This window comes from Nyctereutes procyonoides, unplaced genomic scaffold (assembly GCF_905146905.1).
Source record: "Nyctereutes procyonoides isolate TBG_1078 unplaced genomic scaffold, NYPRO_anot_genome, whole genome shotgun sequence".
NCBI classification, from domain to species: Eukaryota; Metazoa; Chordata; class Mammalia; order Carnivora; family Canidae; genus Nyctereutes; species Nyctereutes procyonoides.
The window spans coordinates 24,627,501-24,648,975 of NW_026575049.1; the positions used below are offsets into that span (position 1 = coordinate 24,627,501).

A 21,475-nucleotide genomic window follows, 5' to 3' on the forward strand; every position below is an offset into this window, starting at 1 on the left:
TAGGTGGGCCTCTTGGGAGATGGCTCCAAATACAGCACTGCCCCGGCTGGCCCTCCCGCTGGGCTGTGGCCTCCTTTTTGTTTTTAATTGAGATCTAATTTACATGCCACAAAATTCACCCTTGTAAAGCTTACGATTCAGTAGCTCTTAGGATATTCATAGAGCTGTGCAACCGTCACCATGATCTAATTCCAGAACATTTTCCCCACCTCAAAAAGAAACCACGCACCTATCAGTCACTCCTCATTCCCCCTCCTCCAGCCGCTGGCAACCACTGATCTACCCTCTGTGTCTGGATTCGCCTAATCTGGACATTTTGGATAAATGGAATCGCACAGTATGCGGTCTTCTGTAACTGGCTTATTTCACGTAGCATAGCATCCTTGAGGTTCATCCGTGTCATTCCATGTGTCTGTACTCCCTTTTTAATACCGAGTAATATTCCATTATACAGATAGACTGCGTGACGTTCATCCGCTCACCTGTTGGTGGGTGCTTGGATTGGCCACCATGTGCCTTCGGCTGTGGCTGTTCCAGACTCGAGCTCCCTGGGCACGAGACCACCTGCCATTCTGCCCCCATAAGCCCAGTGCCCAAACCGGCCTTGGCACACACTTGGTGGGAGGCTCTGTGGGGATTTGCTAAGCTGAGCCGAACGTTGGGTCACATGGGGGACAGGGTTTTTCCATCCTGTGGACTTGTGACCGCTGGCTGCCCTCATCTGCTCTCTGCAAGGTCAGCATGGCGCGCTCGTCACAGGGAGGGAGGGGGTACCACCTGCCCCCTCTGCTTTCCTCGGGCATCCTGCCTGGTGGGGCTGCGCAGAAGCAGCCTGGAGGGAGCCGGGGCCGCCGGGCCCTACTGGCCCTGGGCAGCGTCGGCGGGGTAGGCTAGTAGTCGCAGCCCGTGTTCGGGATGGAAGCTGCCAGAGGAAGGCACATTCCACTCTGGCCGTTTGCTGGTCCTGAAAGTCTCGGGGTCTTCCCACGGCAGAACAGGGTGGAAGGGCGTGTGGCTGAGCCGCCTGCGCAGCCGTCTGAACCGCTTCCCCATCGTCACAGCGGGGAAGCCTTGACCCCTGGTGTGGGTGGGTAGCGATGGGCACTGCGTGACTGGCAGGAAGTAGCCTCGTGTGCTCGCTAGCTCTGGCGGTGTTGGGGTCCATGCTGCTCACCCCTTTGGGGCTCGAAGGGCAGGAGTGATGAGGTAATGGCTCCTGCCGGGCCTGGGGATCAGGCTGTGATGTGGGCACAGACCTTACCTGATACTTTCCCGGGAGTGTGGTGACCACGACCACCTAGGGCAGGGCCTGAGAACCCACAGAGGAATTTTTGTTGGGTGCTTGCGTCTGCCTCCCCGTGGCCCCCCTGAATCTCAGGGCACTTTTAGCATCCTGTTCCAGGTCAGAGCTATGCCTGGGGCAAACTCCCATCAGAGGGAGACGGAGAACTTGTTTCCAAACCTGGCTCCCTTTGCCAGTTGCTTCTGCCCATTTTAGAATTTAAGGGATTAAGTCTAGAGGAAGAGTGGGAGTGGACTATGGAGTCATCTGCGGCCCAGAGTCTGGGTTCAGGAGTGACTTGTCTGCTGGGTTTGGGGGCCAGCCCTTGCTTGGGTCCAGGGCCGCTGCTGCTGGCCTGTTATGGGGGCTGTGCTGTGGCCTTGCGGGGGACGAGGTGTGGGTCCCCCTAGCTCAGCTGGCAGGTCTGGACCCACAGGGGTACGGGGTGTGGAGTGCCCAGCAGACTCTGGGGTAGCTGCAGGGCGTCCAGGTCAGTGGGCCAGCCAGTGGGGTCGGCCCTGGGAAGCCTGGGCCATGGCTCATGTGCCTGCTCGTCACTGACACTCTTCCTTCACTTCCAGTCCATTTTCGCTATGTGGTGTTCCATCCGTTCCTGGATGAGATTCTGATCGGCAGGATCAAAGGCTGCAGCCCGGAGGGAGTACACGGTAACGAGGCCTGGGAGCACTCGGGGCAAGGGGCCCAGCCTAGGCCTCCCTTCAGCTTCTGTGCTGGGCCACATGGTCGGGGGCGGGGGGTCAGATTCAGACGCTGTGCTGTCAGGGAAGCTCATGTGTGGAGGATACGCAGCCCCCTCGTGTTCACGTAACAGCTGGGGGGCTTCCCCGTGAGGCCTTGCTCAAGACAGAGGGCCTCGGGCCCAGGTGCTCACCAGACCCTATTTTGCATGGTGTCCAGCATAAGTTTTGGTGGCTAAATGGCCTAGGTAGAGGCACAGGGATCTGAGGTGTGTGTGTGTGGAGGGGGTTCCCATTTCCATGGCAACAACTGCCATGTCCCATGCTGTCACTTTCTTCATTTGTTCCAGTCTCTCTAGGGTTCTTCGATGACATTCTCATCCCCCCCGAGTCTCTGCAGCAGCCAGCCAAGTTGTATCCTCCCAAGGTTAAAGTGGGGCACAGGGGAGCTCAGGTCTTTCCAAAGGACAATCTCTGCTCCTTTGGGTGACCCTGGCTCCTGTGGGCCGGTACTGCTGACCTCCGTGCCCACTGCCCAGCCCGCACTTGTGCCCTGGAAGTGCTGACCTGCCCGTGCTTCCCATGCTGACCGTGGTGTCCACGTGCCTGGGCGTGTAGGTGGTGCTCTGTTCACTTTGCTTAGGTTGTCCTCTCAGGGATCACTCCAGAATCCTCACCCTGGAGAGGTTTGCCCTGTGGGGCTCACCTCCCTACTTCCCTGCTGTGCAAACAGTACCGTTGGCTGGCGTTTGAGGGCTTGACTGCGCCTGATGCTGGGCTGGGCTGTTTCCCTCTGCTGGGTTCCCCCTTTGCCCCACGCCGGCCCTTGCCCTGTTGCACTGGGGCTGTTTCTGGGGTCCTCCCTGAGACTGCTCACCAGAAGGGACCCTGTCTTGTCAGGACTGTGCCCACAGTGCCCACAGTGCCCACAGTGCCCAGCAGGGGACCTGGCACGTGGGGCCGCCACTAGGGGGCGCGCTGGCTGCTCTGCGTGGGCTGAGCGAGGGGCTGGGGCTTTGCAGGGGTTTGCAGGGCGCTGCCCTCACCGGCTCTCGAGGCCACCGCAGCTGGGCCCGTATGTGTGTGCGGCGGACTAGGGGCAGGGTCTGTGCGGGACTCCGGGGCTCGTCAGAAAACCTGGCCCTGCCTGGCTGGACCTCCTGCTGGCTGCGGGCCCTTGGGCCGGTGACCTTCCATTTGCCATGTCTGTCCTTCTGAAACCCAGGAAGGTCCTTGTGCTGGTCGTTGTCACAGGGCAGGGCTGGAAAGGACTGTGGGGTCGCACTGTGAGAGAACACGGGGTGGCTTTGGCTAGCACTGCAGGGCTGGCTGCCGCCGGTGGAAAGCACTTCTCGTGTGTGTGGCCATGTCCCCTCCTCGCCACAGCCCCGCGAGGCCAGGCCAGGCAGCCAGGCCTTGCTACCGCCCCGTTCTGCATGCAGCACCCTGAAGCACAGACGGCGGGCCTGGCCTGGTCCCTGCTTGTGGAGCAGACGCCCGAACGTGGCAGTTGGCCCGAGTCCGACCCGCAGGGAAAGGGCCCCGGGAGGCGAGGCTCGCTCTGCGCCTGAGCCTCCTTCCTGCTCTGGTGGCAGCCCACACCTTGCCCGGCCTTGCTTCTCCTTGACACCCCAGCCAAGGAGCTCTCCCCCTAGAATTGGGTTTTCCTGTGGGCTCCTTGCCCCCGTTGTTGCCTTGACCCGCGCTGCGCCCAGCGACGAGGCGGAACAGGTGTGGGTGTGGGAGTACGAGACGGAGGAGGGAGCACACGACTTGTACATGGACACGGGTGAGGAGATCCGCTTCCGGGTGGTGGATGAGAGCTTTGTGGACACATCCCCCACAGGACCCAGCTCGGCCGAAGCCACGTCTTCCAGTGAGGAGCTGCCAAAGAAGGAGGCTCCGTACACACTTGTGGTGAGCTGTGCGGACGCCGCGTGGCGGGGAACCGGGCGGCGGGAGCCACTTCCTAGGGTGTTGACTTGGGGTTCCCCGCCTGGAACCCCTGTCCCCGTGGGTGTGTCTTAGGTGGTCACTCTCCCGGGGGAGCCTGTCCCGTTGGCCATGGCCTGAGGCTCGTGGGGGGGTAAGCTGACAAGGCGCTGAGGGAGAGAGCAAGGCAGGGGCTGGGGAGGGGGTTCAGAGGCCGGTGACCCTCCGTGGGGGCTGCTCCCGAACCCGAGCCCCCGTGGGCATGGGGTGGCCGCAGAGCTGTGACCAGCCTGGTGTCTGCCCTCACGAAGTCAGACAGTGGCGTGTGACAAAGTAGGATGCATCTCCAGGGCCTGCTAGTAGGGTTTGTGGGTATAACGTGCTGCAGGTTGTCTGTCAAAAATTTGGGTGGCCGAGGTCATCTCTGTGTTTGGAGGCTGGGGCTCAGGGTTGCTGGGCCTTTCTGGAGCCTTTATTGGAGCATGCCCAGGACCGGCCTGCTGGTGCCCGTGTTTGGGCAGGCCTGGGGCTGCGGAAGGATACCTGACCTTGCTGGGGCCGGAGAGGGGAGTCCGGGCTGTGTTCCCATGTGGCCAGCTGGGTGCTGCATGGCTCCTGGATCTCCCCAGGTCCTTGTGGCTGGCGTGAGCTTGCCTTGCTACTCCCTTGGCCCATGCAAGGCACCCAGGAGGGTGGCCCCCCTCCCTCCTGAGTTTGCTGGAGGCCCGAAGGTAGACGCAACGTGCCTGTTTTTTCTCTACCCCCGGCAGGGATCCATCAGTGAGCCAGGCCTGGGCCTTCTATCCTGGTGGACCAGCAGCTAGCACGGGGGCTCAACGGCGGACCTTGCCCAGTCCTGCAGACCCCAGCCCAGCCCCTGGGGAGGTGGTGCCACTGGCCTTGAAGACACCAGCTCTGCAGAGTGTGTGCCTTGCCATCCTGGCCCTGCTCCAGCTTCCCTCGAGGCCCCACTGTCCCTGTGGACCTCTGCCAGAGACATTTAATAAATCAAGGCCACGTCAGGGAGGAACCAGTGATGTAAGGTCCCCAAGTTGCCACAGCTGAGACAGCATGTCCTCCTCTCCCCGGGCCACTTCTGGAGATGACCTCCCCTCTGGTGGGATGTGGGGGTTGACATTGTCGGTCTCAGGCTGGGCTCTGGGCTAAGTTTGGTGGCTCCCTAAAATAAGAGCGAGAGGCCAGCCTAGGGTAGCTATAGCTCCTGTCACCTCTCCTCCCCACTGGTGTTTGGAAGGTGGGGGCCTGGACTCAGCCCAGCCAGCGCCATCTAGCCAAGTGGAGGCTGTCAGCTTAGCTGGCACAAGGTCAGGACTGGTGACCAGCTGTACAGCTGTCACTTTCAGACCTTGGCCACGCCAGGAACACTCAGGGTCTGCTGGTGACGCCAGGTCCCCAGCGAGGGCAAACACTGCATTGTTTATTCAGCAGAATGGCTTTCCAGATTCCTCCTGCTGCTTCACTCCTGCAGAACCGGTGGGCAGGCTTGCTCTCTAGCGCCCACCAGACGCCGGATTTCTTATCAGGCAAATCGTGTGCCCTCCATGGAGTGCACCTCCTTCCTTGGCCTCCTCAGCTCGCATGGGCACCAGGGTGCGGACGTCACTCCAGGAGCAGCTGAAAGTGCCCCCCGCCACCCGGTGCCGTGGGCCAGGGGACCGTGCACAGCCTGGACAGGCTGTGGCCTTGGGTCTGTGCCCTGCTCGGGTGTCTAGGGGGCTGACCCTGTGCCCAGGGCAGGGCAGGATCCAATTCATCTTGGACCCTACCTCCTGGAACGTGAGGGAAGCTGTGCAGATGTTGGGGTGCGGGGAGGGGAGGCTGCCCTGTGGGCAGGCCACTGTGTCACTTGCCCTTCACTGCAGTGGCAGGTCCAGCGGGAGTGTCTGCTGACTGCTACAAAAACCCACCCTGAGCCCTGGAGGCAGTACCAAGTATGGACACCACCACTCTCACACGGGGACAGTCACTGAGTTTGGATTCTTATTTTTTCATAAGAGTAAAGTTTCTTTAAAATCCTTGAGCCACCAGTGAAATGAGGCGGGAGAAAAATTTTAGATGGAGTCTTCTCATCAAAAATAAATACAGCTGAACGGAGTTGCTCAAGATCTGAAACAGACTAAAAACGGGAAGGCAGGGGAGCCGAAACATTCTTTTAAGAATACCCTCCCCCCCCCCCCCCCCCCACCATGGGTCAGTCGGCCGGCTGAGGGAAGGGAGGCCAGGAGGTCTGACCCCACTGTCTTGAGCAGGAAGCCATGGCTGGATCGGGGCAGATCTAGTTCTGATGACGTGTGGGCTGTACTGGGGACCCCGCTGCAGGGTCCGAGAGGCAGGCGGGCAGGGGAGCTGGGCTGGATCTCACTGCTGCTGCAGTTCCTTCATCCTGTTGAGAGCACTGCCGGCGCGGAACCACTCTATCTGGGTCTCGTTGAAGGTGTGGTTCAGGAGGATGGTCTCTTGAGTCCCATTGGGGTGCTTGATGATGCACTTCAGGGGCTGTAGGGAGTGGGGGGAGGTGGAGTGGCTCTTAGGAACGTGGCCCTGGTATCTGCTTGAAGGTCAGGAAGGTGGGGTGCTCAAAGGTGAGCCTCGGGCCAGCAGGCCGACCAAGATCAAGGGCAGGTGTGGGCTCGGGTGGCATTAACTCCCAGGGCCCAGAGGGTCCTGCTAGGCGTGGGCTGTTGGCTTTCGAGAGCCAAGCCTGCACTAATGAGTGGGGCTTGGAGAATTTAAGGGCCCTTCCAGCTGGAACAAAGGCTCATGGGAGGAGGAGGATGCGGGGCCAGAAGTGGGTGTAAGGGTAAGAAGCAAAGTGGCTGTCCTCCGCCCACCCTCCTTCCCCACCCCCCTGACCTTGCCGGGAGCAAAGTCTTTCAGGCCCTGGATGGTCAACTTGTCCACGGGATGAATCTTATTGTAGTCGGCTGGGTCAGCGAAGGTGAGGGGAAGCAAGCCCTGCTTCTTCAAGTTGGTTTCTGGAAGGCAGAGGGAACATGGAGTCCACAGAGGGCAGGGCCAGTCCCTCCCTTCTCCACGCAGGAACCTCACCAGCCTAGAGCGCTTCCTTTTCTAAGCCCAGGTAGGGCTCTAGGAGAGGCTCCCTGGCCCTGCACCTGGAAACAACTGAGCAGAGCCATCAGGACCGGCTTGGCTACACTCCCGACAACGGGGTGCCTTCGGCCTAGAGCCCTCCACAGGCCTGCCGGTTTGGGTCTCTGTTGGCTTTCTGGACATTCATGATCAGAAAAATCCTCTGACCACGTGCCCTGGATTTCAACTGCTTGGGTATGCAAGTTAGGAAGCCAGTTCCCATCTTGGGAAGCTGTGGGCCTTGGACCCAATGCTACTCAGGAGGGGCAGAGACTGGTGGAAAGCAGGCGTGTGGCTCCAGGCCGGAGTCTGCCACCAGCCGGCTGGGTGCCTGGGCTGCTGGTGAGGGGAAGCGGAGGTGGTGGGACCTGGGCTCCACCTTACCGTGGATCCTGGCAAAGCTCTTGGTGATGATGGCCCGGCCCCCGAGGTGGCGCGGCTCCAGCGCAGCATGCTCCCGGCTAGAGCCCTCACCATAGTTCTCATCTCCGATCACCACCCACCGGATGCCGTGTTTCTGTCAGGCAAGTGGGGAGGGTATGAGGGAAGAGGACACAGGGCCCCTGCCTGCCTTCCCTGGGGCTTCCGGGGCATCACAGGTCACCTGCTGCCCCAGGGCTGGTGAAATCAGAGGTGATCAGATTCAGTCCCTGTCTGCAAGGGGTGTGGGGAGGTGCGGCCTACCCGCCCCAGTGCTCAGGACAAAGGCAGGCTCTGGAGGAAGGCCCAGTGGGGGAGCAGAGCGCAGGGCAGGGGTAGATGGTGAGGGGGACACAGGACTGCCCCCTCCCCCCTTGGCACCAAGGCATCCTCCAACTGCAGAGCTATTGGTGTGGGCTCCTGGGTAGGGAGCACCCATTCCCTGCACCTGCACCCTGGCCCCACCGATGGGACCCACCTTATAGTAGCGGGCAGTGTCAGGGACAGGACCAAACTCCTGGGTGACAGCATTGCGCACGGAGTTGGCCTTGCCATTTTCGATGTTGATGGCACCAATGAGCAGGTTATTGGAGATGTTGTCCAGATGCCCACGGAACTTGAGCCAGGGACCGGCGGCTGAAATGTGGTCAGTGGTACACTTCCCTTTGACCTTGGGTGGTGAGGCGAGAGGACAGGGGTCAGGGCATGGCGTGGGGGAGATGACGGGAGAAGCCCTCTAGAGGTTCTGGACACAGTCGCAGCCCTGGCGCGGCCACACTGACCACAAGGCTCAGGCAGGATTGTCCCCCTGCCCCTCAAGAGGCCCTGGGCCGCTCAGTGAGGAGTTGTCCAGGACGGGTCGCTCCCAGGCAGCACACGGGCAGGACTGCGACCTCCCTGCAGACCAAGGCCCCCAGGCAGTGATGCCGAGGCTGGAAGGCCTGCTAGAGACCTCGTGCGGGACACAAGCCCGAGGATGTGTCCCAGTCCTGGCTGGTGGGTTTATCCTATGGGCTTAGTGCTGCCTGTCACCACCAGGAGACTCTGTAAACAGCATAACTTCGTGTCTGACATGGGTCTCAGACCCCTGGCCACACCACAAAGGCTGTGTCTGCCTGGCTCCCAAACACAGGCCAGACCAACTGGTACCCTACTGTGGGAACAGAGGACCCAGGGGCTTCTGGAGCCTGTGTGGCCAAGCCAGAGGCGTGGAGACCTGCCGTGCTGGGTCACGCGTGCCCTGCCTGCCCTGCTTGTGCTGCGTCCTCTGCCCGTGGCCGCTGGAGGTGGTCCTGAGCAGCTGCAGCCGCTGGCTGAGAGCCCCGGACACAGCTGGCCAGATCCAGCTCAGACTGGCACAGGGCGGAGGAGGAGGGGACGCTGGGCCGGGGACGCCCGGGCGCCTCTGGCCCTTCCTGCTGAGGGCAGGGCCCAGAGGCTGGGGCTGTCCCCACCACCCCACCCCCCGTCGCTGACCTTGATGAGGATTTGCAGGTCCTCCAGGTCTTTGCCATCCCACTTGTCAAAAGGCTCCAGGAGCTGCAGGCGTTGGCTGGTGGGGCTCACGTCTACTCGCTGCCCGCTGCTGTCCTTGGGAGGGTGCTGGTAGGTATCCTGCCCAGGGTCAAACTCCTGCAGGAGGGGATGGGGACACACTGGGTGCCGAGCCCGCAGCCCCCACACAGACAGGCTCTTGTAGAAGGAGGACCACACACATCCCCCCCACCCCCACCCAGCTGCCCCATTCTCACCACCGGTGCCGTCCTGCCTGCCCAGGAGGGACAGGAGAGTCTTAGCCACAGGGCAACCCGCGGGGCCCGAGGCACCCAGGCTGAGGCAGGCCCACAGCAGCCAACGGCACAGGGTGGCAGCGCCTGCTCACCACTTGGGGAAGCTCATCTGCATCCGGAGCCTCTAGCTTGAATTTCTTGCCATCCTTGCCTGTCAGGAAGTCAGTCTCTGGGTTGAACTTGAGGGTGCCCGCGATGGCCAGGGCTGTGACAATCTGGAACGGAGGCGGCCCGCTGCTGGTCAGCACCAGACACCACTCCCACCCCCCACCCTAGCGGAAGCCCAAGTCTCCCCACAGAGCCCAAAGCTGCAAGAAGGTCTCTGGGGGTGTAGGCCACTGGGCTGGACCTCAGTGCCCTCCTCAGGGCAGTCTCCTCCCCTCATGGGCATGTGCTGGGGCCCCGGCACACAAACGCTGCTGTGACAAAAATGTTTCTAAAACGGGCAGCTGAAGACGTGGAAGGTGCCACCTCTTTCACTCATCTTTAGCGAACCAAGGAATTTCTGGAGCACTCGCTTAAAGTCAGGAACAGGGCGTCTGGCTAGCTCAGCAGTAGAGTGTGTAACTCTACCTTGGGGTTGTCAGTTTGAGCCCTGCATTTGTGTAGAGATTACTTTAAAATGTTTTAAAGGAAGAATAAAAAGACTGCCCTGCGCTGACAATGGTCTAAGCGCCGGAGCACGTAGCTCGGTCATCGTTCCTAAGAGGCTGCCTTCCTGGCCTAGACCATGCAAAGCACTTCCTCTACTTGCTCTGTAGTCCTTTTTTAAAAAAATGTTTTTTTAGGTTTATTTATTTGAGGGAGAGAGCAAAATGAGTGCATGCAGGGGAAGAAACAGACTCCTCACTGTGCAGGGAGCCTGATGCGAGGCCTGATCCCAGGACCCCGAGATCATGACCCAGGCTGAAGGCAGATGCTACGGAGCTCCCCTCATGTAATCCTGCCAGGATCCGGGGGCACAGAGGAGGGGGACTTGGCCAAGCCCACAGGACTGGGTAGAGCCAGGGCTGCCATTTGTCCTAGGCAGTGATTTCAAGCTCCTGCTTGTGACCATAACTGCTGGGCCGGGAGGGGCCAGGCAGGGAGCACCGAGGAGAGGACGCTTGAGGCCTGTGGCTCTCTGCACCCCGACGACCCCTTGCTCTGCGATGCCAACACTCCCTCAGCAGCTCTGTGGGGTCAGATGCCCTAACCCAGCCTCCGTTCCCCCTCGCAGCACCCTGACCAGCCAGGGGCAGGGCCCCAGAGGCAGCCCCAGGCCACCGCCGGGCTGGGTAGTCTCACCTCTGGGGACGTAACGAAGGCGTGGGTCTCAGGGTTCGCATCATTGCGGCCTGTGAAGTTCCTGTTGTAGGAGGTGACGATTGTGTTCTTCTCCCCCTTCTTGGTGTCCTTTCTGCCAGGTCAGAGGAGACAGGGTTAAGCATGCCTGTCCTTGTCACCAGGCCTTTCCTGCCTGGCTCGGGGCGGGGCGGGGGGGTGGGGGGGCGATTGGAAAGAGCCTGAAGTGGCTGCCGCCTCCCAGGCCTCACGCAGGAGGGAGCCCGGGAGGTCCCAGAGCTTTGCCTGGACCACACGTAAAGAAGGTAGAGCCGAGAGCAGGGCCCGCGTTTCCTGACTCGGGGCCACTGCCTCTGTTTAGGGGGCTCATTAGAGCCCCTGGCTGCATGTGACTCAGCCAGGTGGGTGCTCAGGCTGTGGGGCTCTTCCTCTTCCAGGCCTTCCTAGAGAAGTCTAGTGGGCGGCAGCCCCTGAGGCTAGAGGCCTGGGTGGGCCAAGTCTCTTCCCTCCACCCCACGAACGCTTCCCCTCAATGTCTGGGGCTCTGTACCTATCAAAGGTGTGCCTCTCACCTGTCCCACTGGCCAATGCAGGGGCCACAGGCATTGGCCAGGACGACACCACCCACTTCCCTTAGGACCTGTGCCTGCGGAGAGAAGACGGGCAGGTCAGCGGCAGGCTGGTGTCTGACAGGACAGGGTCAGTCAGGAGCCTGAGTGGTGACGAGCTGTCCTGGATCCCTGGGGCTGCTGTGGGGTACCCGGCTGACAAGGCTGTGGCTTGTCCTACCTGAAGCCATGTTGCTCAGCAGTGGGGAGGGGGAACCGGGGGCAGGGCGTGTGGGAACTCACATAGCCATCCCGCTCGATGGTGGCCCGGATCTGCTCAGAGCCCGGTGTGATGGTGAACTGGGACTTGCACTTCAGTCCATGAGCCAGCGCCTGTTTGGCCACGGCTGCCGAGCGCCCCATGTCCTCGTAGCTAGAGTTGGTGCAGCTGCCGATCAGACCTGGTGCATTGTGGGTGGTGGGGCCAGGGGTCAGGAGCAGAGGTCTCCACCCAACCTCAACTATCCAGACCTGGTCAAGAGTTCACCAGCTGTGCCAGGCCTGGGGCTGTTCTTAGTGGAGACCCGCTGGAAGTGATCCAACCGTCTAACAATACAGGACAGGCTGTTCCGTGGCCCAGCCATTCAAGGGAAGACAGTGTGGCCAGTGAAACGACACGGACATGGAGTCAGAGGGCTCCCTCTAGAACACTAACAGTCACCACGGCTGGATCAGGGCCGTGAGGACATAGTAAGTCCCTTCTTTCATACTTCTGAGTATTCTCAGTTTTGATTGCTTTATAATTGGGGGGAACAAAGAATTATTTTTTAAAAGCCTATGACAGTTATTGAAAAAGTCGACTGGATGACATCATATTGTTTATAGAACCTCATAGAAGACAGTCTCACTCATCAGTTCAGCCATTTACTTCAAATTAAACCACCAATATTTTTTAAAATTTACTTTAACTGCTAAGGGTGAACACATTACATGGCACTTGTTTTATGCCAGACACTCAGCAGAAAATTCTTTGCACGTGTTAACTCGCCACCCTTCCCAACAGTTACAGGTAAATACGACCTCATCCTCATCTTCCAGACAAGGAACCATGGCACAGGTAGGTGAATTAACTTGCTCAGGGTCACCCAGCTACGTGGTACCAGAGCCAGATTCAAACAGAGGCCACCTGGCTTCATGGTCCGTGTTCTAGTCACACTGTACTGTGACAAGAGCAGGTGCCAATCAGGTCATATCGACACGCCAGTGTGTCTGTACATGTAAAGCACATAAACGGAAATCAGGGAGCGGCGCTGGGATGATGAAATGTTTGTAAAACAAAAATATACACACGTCTGTATGCACAGACACGCAGGAAGAGTACACCTGCGGCAGCTCCTAGAGCTGGCTTCTGGTTGAGGGTTCAGATTAGGAGTTCTTAAAATTCATTTGTTTGTGAATATTCTCTACGATAAGCACGTATTTTTTTTTTTTTACCAAGAAAAGGTAATTTTTAAAAAAACCCATATAGAAGATATAAACAATTTCAGAAAATGCCCCAGAGTGAGCTGAGCGCAGGCAGGCCCCCTGGCCCTGCAGCCTGTTAAATCGACAGGGTGGAAGGTACTCACCCACTCGGATGTCCAGAGGCCATCCTTCCTTCTCTGCCACGGTGCCTACTTCTGCCACAGGGTGAGCCAGGTCAGGGGTGAAGGGCCCATTAATGTGAGGCTTCAGCTGAAGAAATAGAAAGGGGAGAGAACAAATCATCGAGTGTGGAAACCTGAGACTACTTCAGACACTGCCTGGCTCCTACTCACCCAGGTCCAGGACCCGGGAGGCAGACTTCTAGCTCAAACCCAGGAAACACCTGAGCACTGGGTTCTGTATGTGCGCCAGCTCTGGGTCCCTGCGAGGCTCGTATTATCTCCATCGTACAGATGATGGAGATGGCGTGCCTTGCTCAAGGTCACTCAAGGTCACGGGGTAGGAGATGGCAAAGGCACAGAATGAATGAAGGATGTCAGTGTCACAAATCTGTCTCCTGCACTGAGATGCTCTGTAATCTCATGAGAAAAATGGACTTAAAGCCAGGTGCTTTCTCTGTCATGACACTTACCACTAAATGCAAAACATTTAGCAAAGTGCTTGCACACAGCTCTCGATACATGTGCCCAATTACTACGCATTCAAGTCCCATGGCCACCTGAGATTTTACACACGAAAAAGTGAGGCCACAGAGGTTGAGTAACTTGTTCAAGGTCATAGGCTCAAGTGGCAGGGTCGGGAATTAGGATTTGAACTCATGAAGACTGGCTTCTGGGCCTAAACCTTCAATTGTCTACTTGGCTGCTTCCAGTCCTCCAGCCAGCCTGTCTTTCCTCTGGCCTTCCAGATGCTCACTCTGCTCTGTAGGTCTCAGGGTGCCAAACCCTGAGCAGGCCTGGGAACCCTGGGCCTTGACCTCTGAACTGTGACAACAAAGCAAATTCCAGGGCAAAATCTTGGCTTCTGCTAAGGCTGAAGTGGAGGCAAACGGAGCGTTTCTGAATCACCAGCCGCCTCTCCTGCTGCCTCCCCCATCCGGCTGCAGTCTGATTTGGGCAGCAGTTTGCAGGGGCACTGGGGAACCAAAGGCCGACATACCCTTCTGGGTGTGCAGGCAAGGCCCAATAGGAGATCCCAGATGGGGCCTTAGCGCTGAACCACAGAAATTCCCAGGACCCCACTGCCTCCCTTACCTCATTGAGGTTAATTTCAATCAGTTGGTCATAATGGCAGCCAGGGTCAGGTACCAAGTGATCCTTATATTCATCAGCTAGTTTGGCAATTTCTGAAACCAATGAGGGAGGGAGATTAAAGTATGGGGGACAGAAACTGGTCGCAAGACCAAATGACCCACCTACCCATCCATTTAAGCCAGTTCCCTGGCACCTGTTAAACTGGGCCATGGGCACTGACTGAGCAAACAAAGCAACAATAAAAACAGCACAGGACAGTCCCTGCCCTCAAGGAGCACACAATCTAATGAAGGAGCTATGATGAGCTGGAAGTAACAATATGATACAAGAGAGACACAGGAACATGTGGTCATAGAAGCAACAAGCGAGGGTCAAAGTCAGGGAAGGCTTCCTGGAGATGAGAAGCACTGAATTTTGAAGAAGAAGGTACTTGATAATGCAAGAGAAGGACCGGACTGCCAGGTAGGACTCCATGTGCTCAGCGCTCGGAAGCAACCAGACAACCTCCCACCTTGACCCCTGGCTTCTGGTTCCACCAACGACCTTTGTTCACTTCCCTTCGGAGGCTCCAACGATCCCTCCCACAGGCCCTATTTCTTCCTCTGAGCTTCAAAGAAGCCAAGCTAGAATCTCAGGGAAATTGTGGGGTAGGCTGGGAAAGTGGTTCTGGTTCCAAATGTTTTCCTCCTACTGGGCAGGAATCATGAACAGAAGCATGTCTGTGTCATTTCCGGAGCTTCCTGTAGGGGGCACCCTGGGCTTGCTATCCTTTCGGGTGGAACTAAATTCCAATCCGGAGGCAGGGGTATCTCAAGCTTAAATGTCAGCCAGGCCCTTCGAGAAGCTGTTGCAGGCACAGACACCCTACTCAGAAACAAGAATGCACACACAACCTCATACCCCTTTGGGGGCTTCTCAGGGCCTCAGAAGCCAGTCTGGAAACACAAGATTAAAGACCCCTGCCCTGAAGGGAAAGCTTTAGCTCCAGGGTCTCCATGCAACACGACTGTTCTGCTCTCCAACCCTGGCCCTGCTGGCTCACCCTCCCGGCCAGTCTTGCTCAGGTACTTCTTCATCCTGTGGTTGTAGGGGAACACGGAAGTGGTGGCCCCGATTTCCGCGCCCATGTTGCAGATTGTCGCCATGCCTGTAGAGAAACCGAGCCCGTGAGGCGGGTGGAGCAGCTGGGCATGGGTCCTACCCCCCCACCCCAGATGCCTATACATCTTCACCCCAGGGAGCTGGTGTCATTCCTTGCCCCTGTCACATGGCCATCTAGTGGCAGCCGGCAAACTCGTCCCTCAAGGCTCAGGGTTAAAACCAGGGCCAGTGACAGGAGAACACAAGGTTCAGCCCCTCCCAGCCAGGTTCAGTCCTGGCCTGGCTGTCCTGCCTGGGAGACCAGATGGTCACCACATACTGAAGGCCGGCCTGGCCAGGCTGCCCAGCTGTTACTGTGGCCATCTGCAGGTGAGTGAACTGGCTCAAAGGTCCAAGGTCCATGCCATAAAGCAAATGCAGGTGCTGGCTTTCAGGTCTAAGTCTACCCGCCTGATGTCCAGGCCTGCCCTCCTTTCAGCCACACCACGGTGCTATGGGGAAATGAATGTTTCTGGGTCTCAGGTTTTCCAGCAGTAAACTGGAAGGACGTCCACTGTCTGGACCTCTGGACCACAGAACCCCACACAGAAGTGGTGAGGCTTACAGACGTCCTGATTGTACTGGGATATACTAGTCTCATAGGGTTGCTGAGACATGGGACTAGGATTGTTATCAATTTCCAAATGGCAGTAAGGGCTGCCCGTAAGACTGAGCCCCCATCTCTGGAGGGGTACGAGGGCCAGCTGAACAGGAGCCCTGTGGGGCTGCTGTGGAGCTGAGGCAGTCACCTGTGGAAGTCTAAGGCTTGTTCCAAGTCTCCCTGCACTCCTGAGGGCGAGGCACTGAAGCCAGGTCACCCGGAGTGATGACTAGAAGGGAATGGCTCCTACTTGGTCTTGGAGCCTACTAGGTAGTAAGTCTAATTCAAGGGGAGATGAGTGAGGTTCCAGGAAGATGTGGAAATGGGGCTGCTTTGTGAATGAAGCCCTGGCTCTTGACTCCCCATTCCCACCGCCACCTCTGTCCTCTCTGGGATTCCCTTTCTGGATCACCCAAGGGAGCCCAGTGCTAGGGCAGCTGAAGTTGGCACAGCCCCTAACTCTGCATGGCCACAGAGAAGGTACCTGCCCTCCCAGAGGAGGCCACCATCTCTTCTTCTGTTGAATGAGGGACCTGAGACTAGATTATCTCCCCCCTCCCTCTAGGTCCCCATTGGATGGATTCTCAGGGGAAGGTCATTCACTGCTTCTATGGCTCAACTACTGGCCCCATCAGGCCAACACAGGCCGAGGGCCATGTCACGCGGCCGCCCTCCTCACCAGTGCAGGAGATGGAGTCGACACCAGGCCCGTGGTACTCCACGATGGCACCTGTGCCACCTTTCACTGTGAGGATGCCTGCCACCTTTAGAATCACGTCTTTGGGGGACGTCCAGCCAGAGAGTGAGCCCGTCAGCTTCACACCAATCACCTGAACAGGTGGAATAAGACAGCAATTATAGGTGCCTTGGGCCATGCCCCAGCCAGGAGGTCAAAGGGTCTGGATGCTGGGATTCTCATCCCTGCCTGTCTCTCAAAGAGACCTGAGTCTGAAATATTCCCTCATCCCTCGGGGTCTCACAGACTCCTATGCCTCCCCACCGACCACCTCTCTGCAGCCACCCCTGAAAGAGCCCTTCCCTACTTCTTCACCTTGGGGCACTTCAGCTCCCAGGGAATCCCGGCCATGACGTCCACTGCATCAGCACCTCCAACTCCAATGCAGATGCCCCCGAGGCCACCACCATTGGGGGTGTGGGAATCAGTGCCAATCAAAAGAACCCCAGGGTATGCATAGTTTTCCAGAATGATCTGAAAAAGAACCCAAGATCTTCAGCCTAAAAGCCCTTGTCAGGGATCCCTGGGTGGTGCAGTGGTTTGGCGCCTGCCTTTGGCCCAGGGCACGATCCTGGAGACCCGGGATCGAATCCCACATCGGGCTCCCGGTGCATGGAGCCTGCTTCTCCCTCTGCCTATGTCTCTGCGCCTCTCTCTCTCTCTCTCTGTGACTATCATAAATAAATAAAAATTAAAAAAAAATTTAAAAGCCCTTGTCAGAGAATGGAGATAGGGACCAAAGGGGGTCAGCAAAACTGCTCCCTGGACCATTCCCAGGCACCCCTCCAGGCCAGGGCCTCGAAAGTGTGGCAGGAGGAGACGGAGCCCAGGCTTCTGGCCAGCCCCAACAGTCCCAGACTGTCTGAGGTGGGCTTGCAGGTGCCTCCAGGGTCCCAATGTCTGTGTGCGCGGCGGGTACTAAGAACCACCCGCACCACCTTGACTGAGTCATGGTGAGAACCAGACGAGCAGGGATATGGGAACATGTCCTGTGACAAGTGTGGCTGCCAACAGGTGCTCCTGACGATGCTCCCCACCCCATGTGGCCAACTGCCTAGGGCATGGGACATGCCTAACTGGGCTTCTCAAGGGGGATGGTTCCTTCAGGACCTGGCTCCAGGGTCCACAAGGAAGCACTGGGGACCTGACAGGAGCACAGGCCATGAGTTCTTCTGTTGCTGAACTGAAAGGAAGTGCAGACAATGCTTCCCCAAGCCCAGAGGCCTGGAAGTGGCTCTGAGAACTGAACGGACTTACTCACGTGGATGGTACCTTGCCTCCTCCTCCCCTTTCCTGTTTCATGGTGGCTCCTTCATCGAGGGCCTCCTTCCCAGCTCGGGAAGGCGCTGGAAGTGAGCATTTCCCCAAAACACTTGATTCCGGAGGTACAGCTACCTCAGTGCAGCCCTGCCCCTCCTTCAGGTGCCCGAGGCTGCAGGATGTTACCAGAAAAGCCCTGGCCAAGAGGCCCTGGGTCTGAGCCCCAGCCCCACTGCCTGCTAGCAGGTGGGGACCTCCAGCAAGCCACTTCACCTTCCAGGCCTGCTTCTTCATTGAAAGAAGTAGCCAGTGCTGCTCACAGTGATAATTCAATGAGATCATGTGTATTATGCTATAAAAGTGTCTGGGAGAGGCAGTATTTCTATTTATTTTATAGCACACGCTCAGATGTTGGGAAGGGCAAAGAAGGTCAGAGACGTGAAAGGCTCCATGATGGTGGGGGCCTGACTAAATGGTGGGCAGGCTCCATGGAATGTTACAGAAACCCCAGGCCCCAGTCCTGGGCTACACGTCTCCCAGCAGATGCAGCAAGGTCTTGCCCCTCAGGAGTGTGGGCAGTTAGGAGGGCTGGTTCCTTCCCCAGGAGGAAGCTGGGGAAGGAGGCTGGGAGAAAAGGCTAGCAGAGAGGAAATCCTGGACAGACAACGGTTAAGACGGGACACTGCTCAACTGTCTCATTTCTCTGGCCTCCTTGCCCCAGCCACAAACAAAAATGTAAAGCTAGTTAATGTAAGGCTCCTCACGGTTCTAAAGTCTGATCCATGAAGACCAAACACACAGAATTCAGTGTGGTCTACACAGTGTGGACCATGAATATGGTTCATGTCCAAAAGGAAGAGGTTAGTGCAGACCCGAGGACCGCAAGTGTCACAATGATGCTGGCTATGGCAGTGACCTCCGCGGTCAGCTGGGTGTGGACGGGGAGGGGAGGAGAAGTTTACACAACACATGTACAGGGACGACTTATTCTGTACCTTCCTGGTCCCAGGCCCAGAGCTAGAGAGGAACAAACCAAGTGTGGTCTCTGTCCCCAGTGCACATGGTCTGCTGAAGCACTGGCACATACTGGGGTCATAATATGAAGGGGTCCCAGAGGATCACACACGGGGGCTCTAATATGGGCAAGAGGGAGGGCCGGGGGGCTTTACGAAGGTAATCAAAGGGAAGAAGTGTGGAGGAGGAAGGATATGCCAGGCCTGAGCGAAAGGGGTTAAGGTTTGGTTTGGACGTGGTGGGTGAAAGCTGCTGACGGTCTGACATCAAGGAGGAGAGAAAAATCAAAGCTGTGAGATCACATGCTTCATGAGAATTTTCTTCTTAAAGGAAAAAATAGGGGTGCCTGGATGGCTCAGTCAGCTATGTGTCTGTCTTAGGCTCAGGTCATGATCTCAGGATCCTGGGATCGAGCCCCGCATTGGGCTCCACACTGTGTGAAGTCTGCTTGAGACTCTTCTTCCGCCCCCTCACCCCCACCCCATGCTTCTCTCTCTGTCTCTAAGATAAATAAATAAGACCTTTTAATACTAAAATTAAAAACTAAAAAATAACAAAAATTTTAAAATAATAAATAAAATAAAGAACAAAATATATCAGGCTGTACACTTAGCTGGTGGCCAGGGGCAGCTGTGAGCTGCCATCACTCATAGCCCTAAACTGTGGCCCAGGAGTTTCCAAAAAGGCCTTGTAATGGGGTAGAAAGGGGGACATTAGGATTGGGGTGCCCTTCACGATCAAAGTTCAAAGTTGGATCTACCTGACTGCCTAGCCCTGCTGCTGAGAGGCTTTCTACACCCTGCTGATGGATGTGCCCTGCCGTTCTCAGGCAGTCCCTTCCTGGCAAGGGCAACAGCTTGAAAGGGCAGAGCAGTGATCCGTGGGCTCTGGTTTCGGAGCAGGGCAGTGCTGGAGTCCATGCAGGGTCAGATTACAGTCTGACTCAGCTCGTCTTGAAGGAGGCTCGGGATGGAGATGGGGAGGAGGGTCACCTTGTAAAGGTGCAAAGAGGCAGGTCTTACACAGGGCGGATGGCAAATGGACACACGAACCAGTGCACACTCCACAAATCAGCCACCTTGGATGAAAACTAAGCACCTGTCTCCCTAGAAACACATGTACGTAGAGACAAAATTGCCCATCAAAAGAAAATCCAGCCTTTGGAAGCCCCGGGAGAAAGTATGACCTAAGGTCCCTCCATCCTACAGAATAAGGGCCAAAAGGGGCCAAGAAGACCCCGAGGGGCACTCCGCTCTGAGGGAAAGTTCCCTGGTACGATGGGAGGCACGCCAGCAGCGCACGGTGCAGAGCATTGGCTCTGGAGCCAGACTCCTGGTTGCAGATCCTGCCTCCACTGTCAGCCAGTTGTCCACAGGCAAGTGCATTAACTTCTTTGTGATAAAACCACCTACCTCACAGAGTTGTGGCGAACAAGAGTAAGTTATTATCTGTCGAGTGTTCGGCACACAGAACGTGTCCATCAACTGTTAGCTATCCATGTAATATGAACACTCGTGGAAAAAAGACAAAAAATAATACAACCTCCCTCCACCCTCCTGAGCCTCTGGCCTTCTGCTCCTGCAGGCCAGGAGATGCTCTCTGGTTCCCTAAGGGCCCTTCCCCCAGAAAGGCAAGCCAAACCCTGCTTTACCTGGTGAATGATTCCAGAGCCGGGCCTCCAGAAGCCCACACCATACTTGGCACCTGCAGTTGCCAGGAAATTATACACTTCCTGGTTTATGTCCTATGGAGATAAATCAATAACCAGAGCATTAGAAATACAGTTTGCATCTGGGATGACCCTTGCTCAGCCCAACCCTAGGACTCTGAAATGCTGGGGCTGTGAAGACAGGTACTCTCCTGGAGGCCTTCTACAAATAATTCTAAAAGGGCTTGGACATTGGCCCAGTCTCAGCTGGCTGGCCTAGGGAGAAAGGCAAAGATGCAGAGACAGAGCCTCAGTTCTGGGACACCTGGCCAGGGAATGGGTCTGGAACAAGTCCCTTCCCTACCCTGATCAGTTTCCTTATTTGTAGAAGGAACTCGGCTACATCATCTCTGGCACTCAAGTCCTCAGCCAAGGCCAGCAGCGAAGGGCACACCACCACAGGACCGTCTTGACCGGGGCATGGTGTTGGGGGAAGGGGTCAAAGGGAAGCAGTGACACCAAGTGGGCGCTCCAGTCCGACTGTAGCTCATGCAGGGTGCTATCTTTCCGCCCAAGTTTCGGATGCCTCAAGTGAGGCAATGTCAGTCACCCGGGCTGACATTTATTGAATGCCCACTGCACTAAGCATCCTCACAACCCGTCCCACGAAAGAGGAAAGGTATTGTCATCAAGGCCATTTTGCAGATGCAAAAACAGAGGCTCAAAGGTGAAATAACTTGCTGGAGATCCCAGAATTAAATCCCAGGGTTTGAAACCAGGCCTTGCAGCCATACAACTCGAGAGCTACATTCTAATATAAAACAGCTACTTCCCTTATAATGAAGAGGACAGCTCAGAACACCAATGGCTGGACGCTTGAGGTGCTCAACGCTTGGTAAAACGTTTGATGGGCCTCAAATGTAAGATTGTCAAATAGACCATGCTCTAAAATGCAGATTTCCCTGACTCCAGAGACAAAAGGAATGGGACCAGGGCAGACTGCACAGGGTCCCAAAGGAAGAAGCAGGCAGTGAGACCTGCTGGCCTCTGGGCACGGGAAATCCACACTCCAAGGCAGAGGGACTCACTGTCAGCTTCCTGGGCCCTCAATAAAACACCCTCAAGACCACGCTGCCTCCTTCATTTAAATTCCAGACCAACCATGGGTCCTTCTGAAGCCCACATGTTCCCCCAGGCAAAAAAATAGTACATAAAAAACTTGGGCCCCCAGAGCAGTCTCTCTCCAATTAATAATTAATAAGACTGCCTTTTC

The 21,475-nt window shown here is 57.0% G+C and overlaps 2 protein-coding genes across 3 annotated transcripts in view; one reads left to right on the top strand and one right to left on the bottom strand.

Moving 5' to 3' along the window:
* The window catches only part of POLR3H (RNA polymerase III subunit H), a 13,495-nt gene extending 7,547 nt beyond the window's left edge, over positions 1–5,948 (top strand). For both annotated transcript variants that reach the window (XM_055327871.1, XM_055327870.1), the window contains exons 4-7: positions 1,864–1,950; positions 2,331–2,394; positions 3,696–3,897; positions 4,683–5,948. In XM_055327871.1, the coding sequence (XP_055183846.1) occupies positions 1,864–1,950; positions 2,331–2,394; positions 3,696–3,897; positions 4,683–4,736 (407 nt within the window). In that variant the 3' untranslated portion in view covers positions 4,737–5,948. The remainder of the gene's footprint in view (positions 1–1,863; positions 1,951–2,330; positions 2,395–3,695; positions 3,898–4,682) is intronic.
* The window catches only part of ACO2 (aconitase 2), a 52,941-nt gene continuing 37,357 nt past the window's right edge, over positions 5,892–21,475 (bottom strand). The window contains exons 4-18 of the mRNA XM_055327869.1: positions 20,206–20,298; positions 16,596–16,754; positions 16,224–16,374; positions 14,846–14,950; positions 13,804–13,895; positions 12,694–12,799; positions 11,369–11,526; positions 11,090–11,163; positions 10,521–10,632; positions 9,326–9,448; positions 8,920–9,075; positions 7,922–8,113; positions 7,408–7,540; positions 6,787–6,908; positions 5,892–6,429 (exon numbers count right to left, since the gene is read on the bottom strand). Coding sequence (XP_055183844.1) covers positions 6,292–6,429; positions 6,787–6,908; positions 7,408–7,540; positions 7,922–8,113; positions 8,920–9,075; positions 9,326–9,448; positions 10,521–10,632; positions 11,090–11,163; positions 11,369–11,526; positions 12,694–12,799; positions 13,804–13,895; positions 14,846–14,950; positions 16,224–16,374; positions 16,596–16,754; positions 20,206–20,298 — 1,914 coding nt within the window. The 3' untranslated portion in view covers positions 5,892–6,291. The remainder of the gene's footprint in view (positions 6,430–6,786; positions 6,909–7,407; positions 7,541–7,921; positions 8,114–8,919; positions 9,076–9,325; positions 9,449–10,520; positions 10,633–11,089; positions 11,164–11,368; positions 11,527–12,693; positions 12,800–13,803; positions 13,896–14,845; positions 14,951–16,223; positions 16,375–16,595; positions 16,755–20,205; positions 20,299–21,475) is intronic.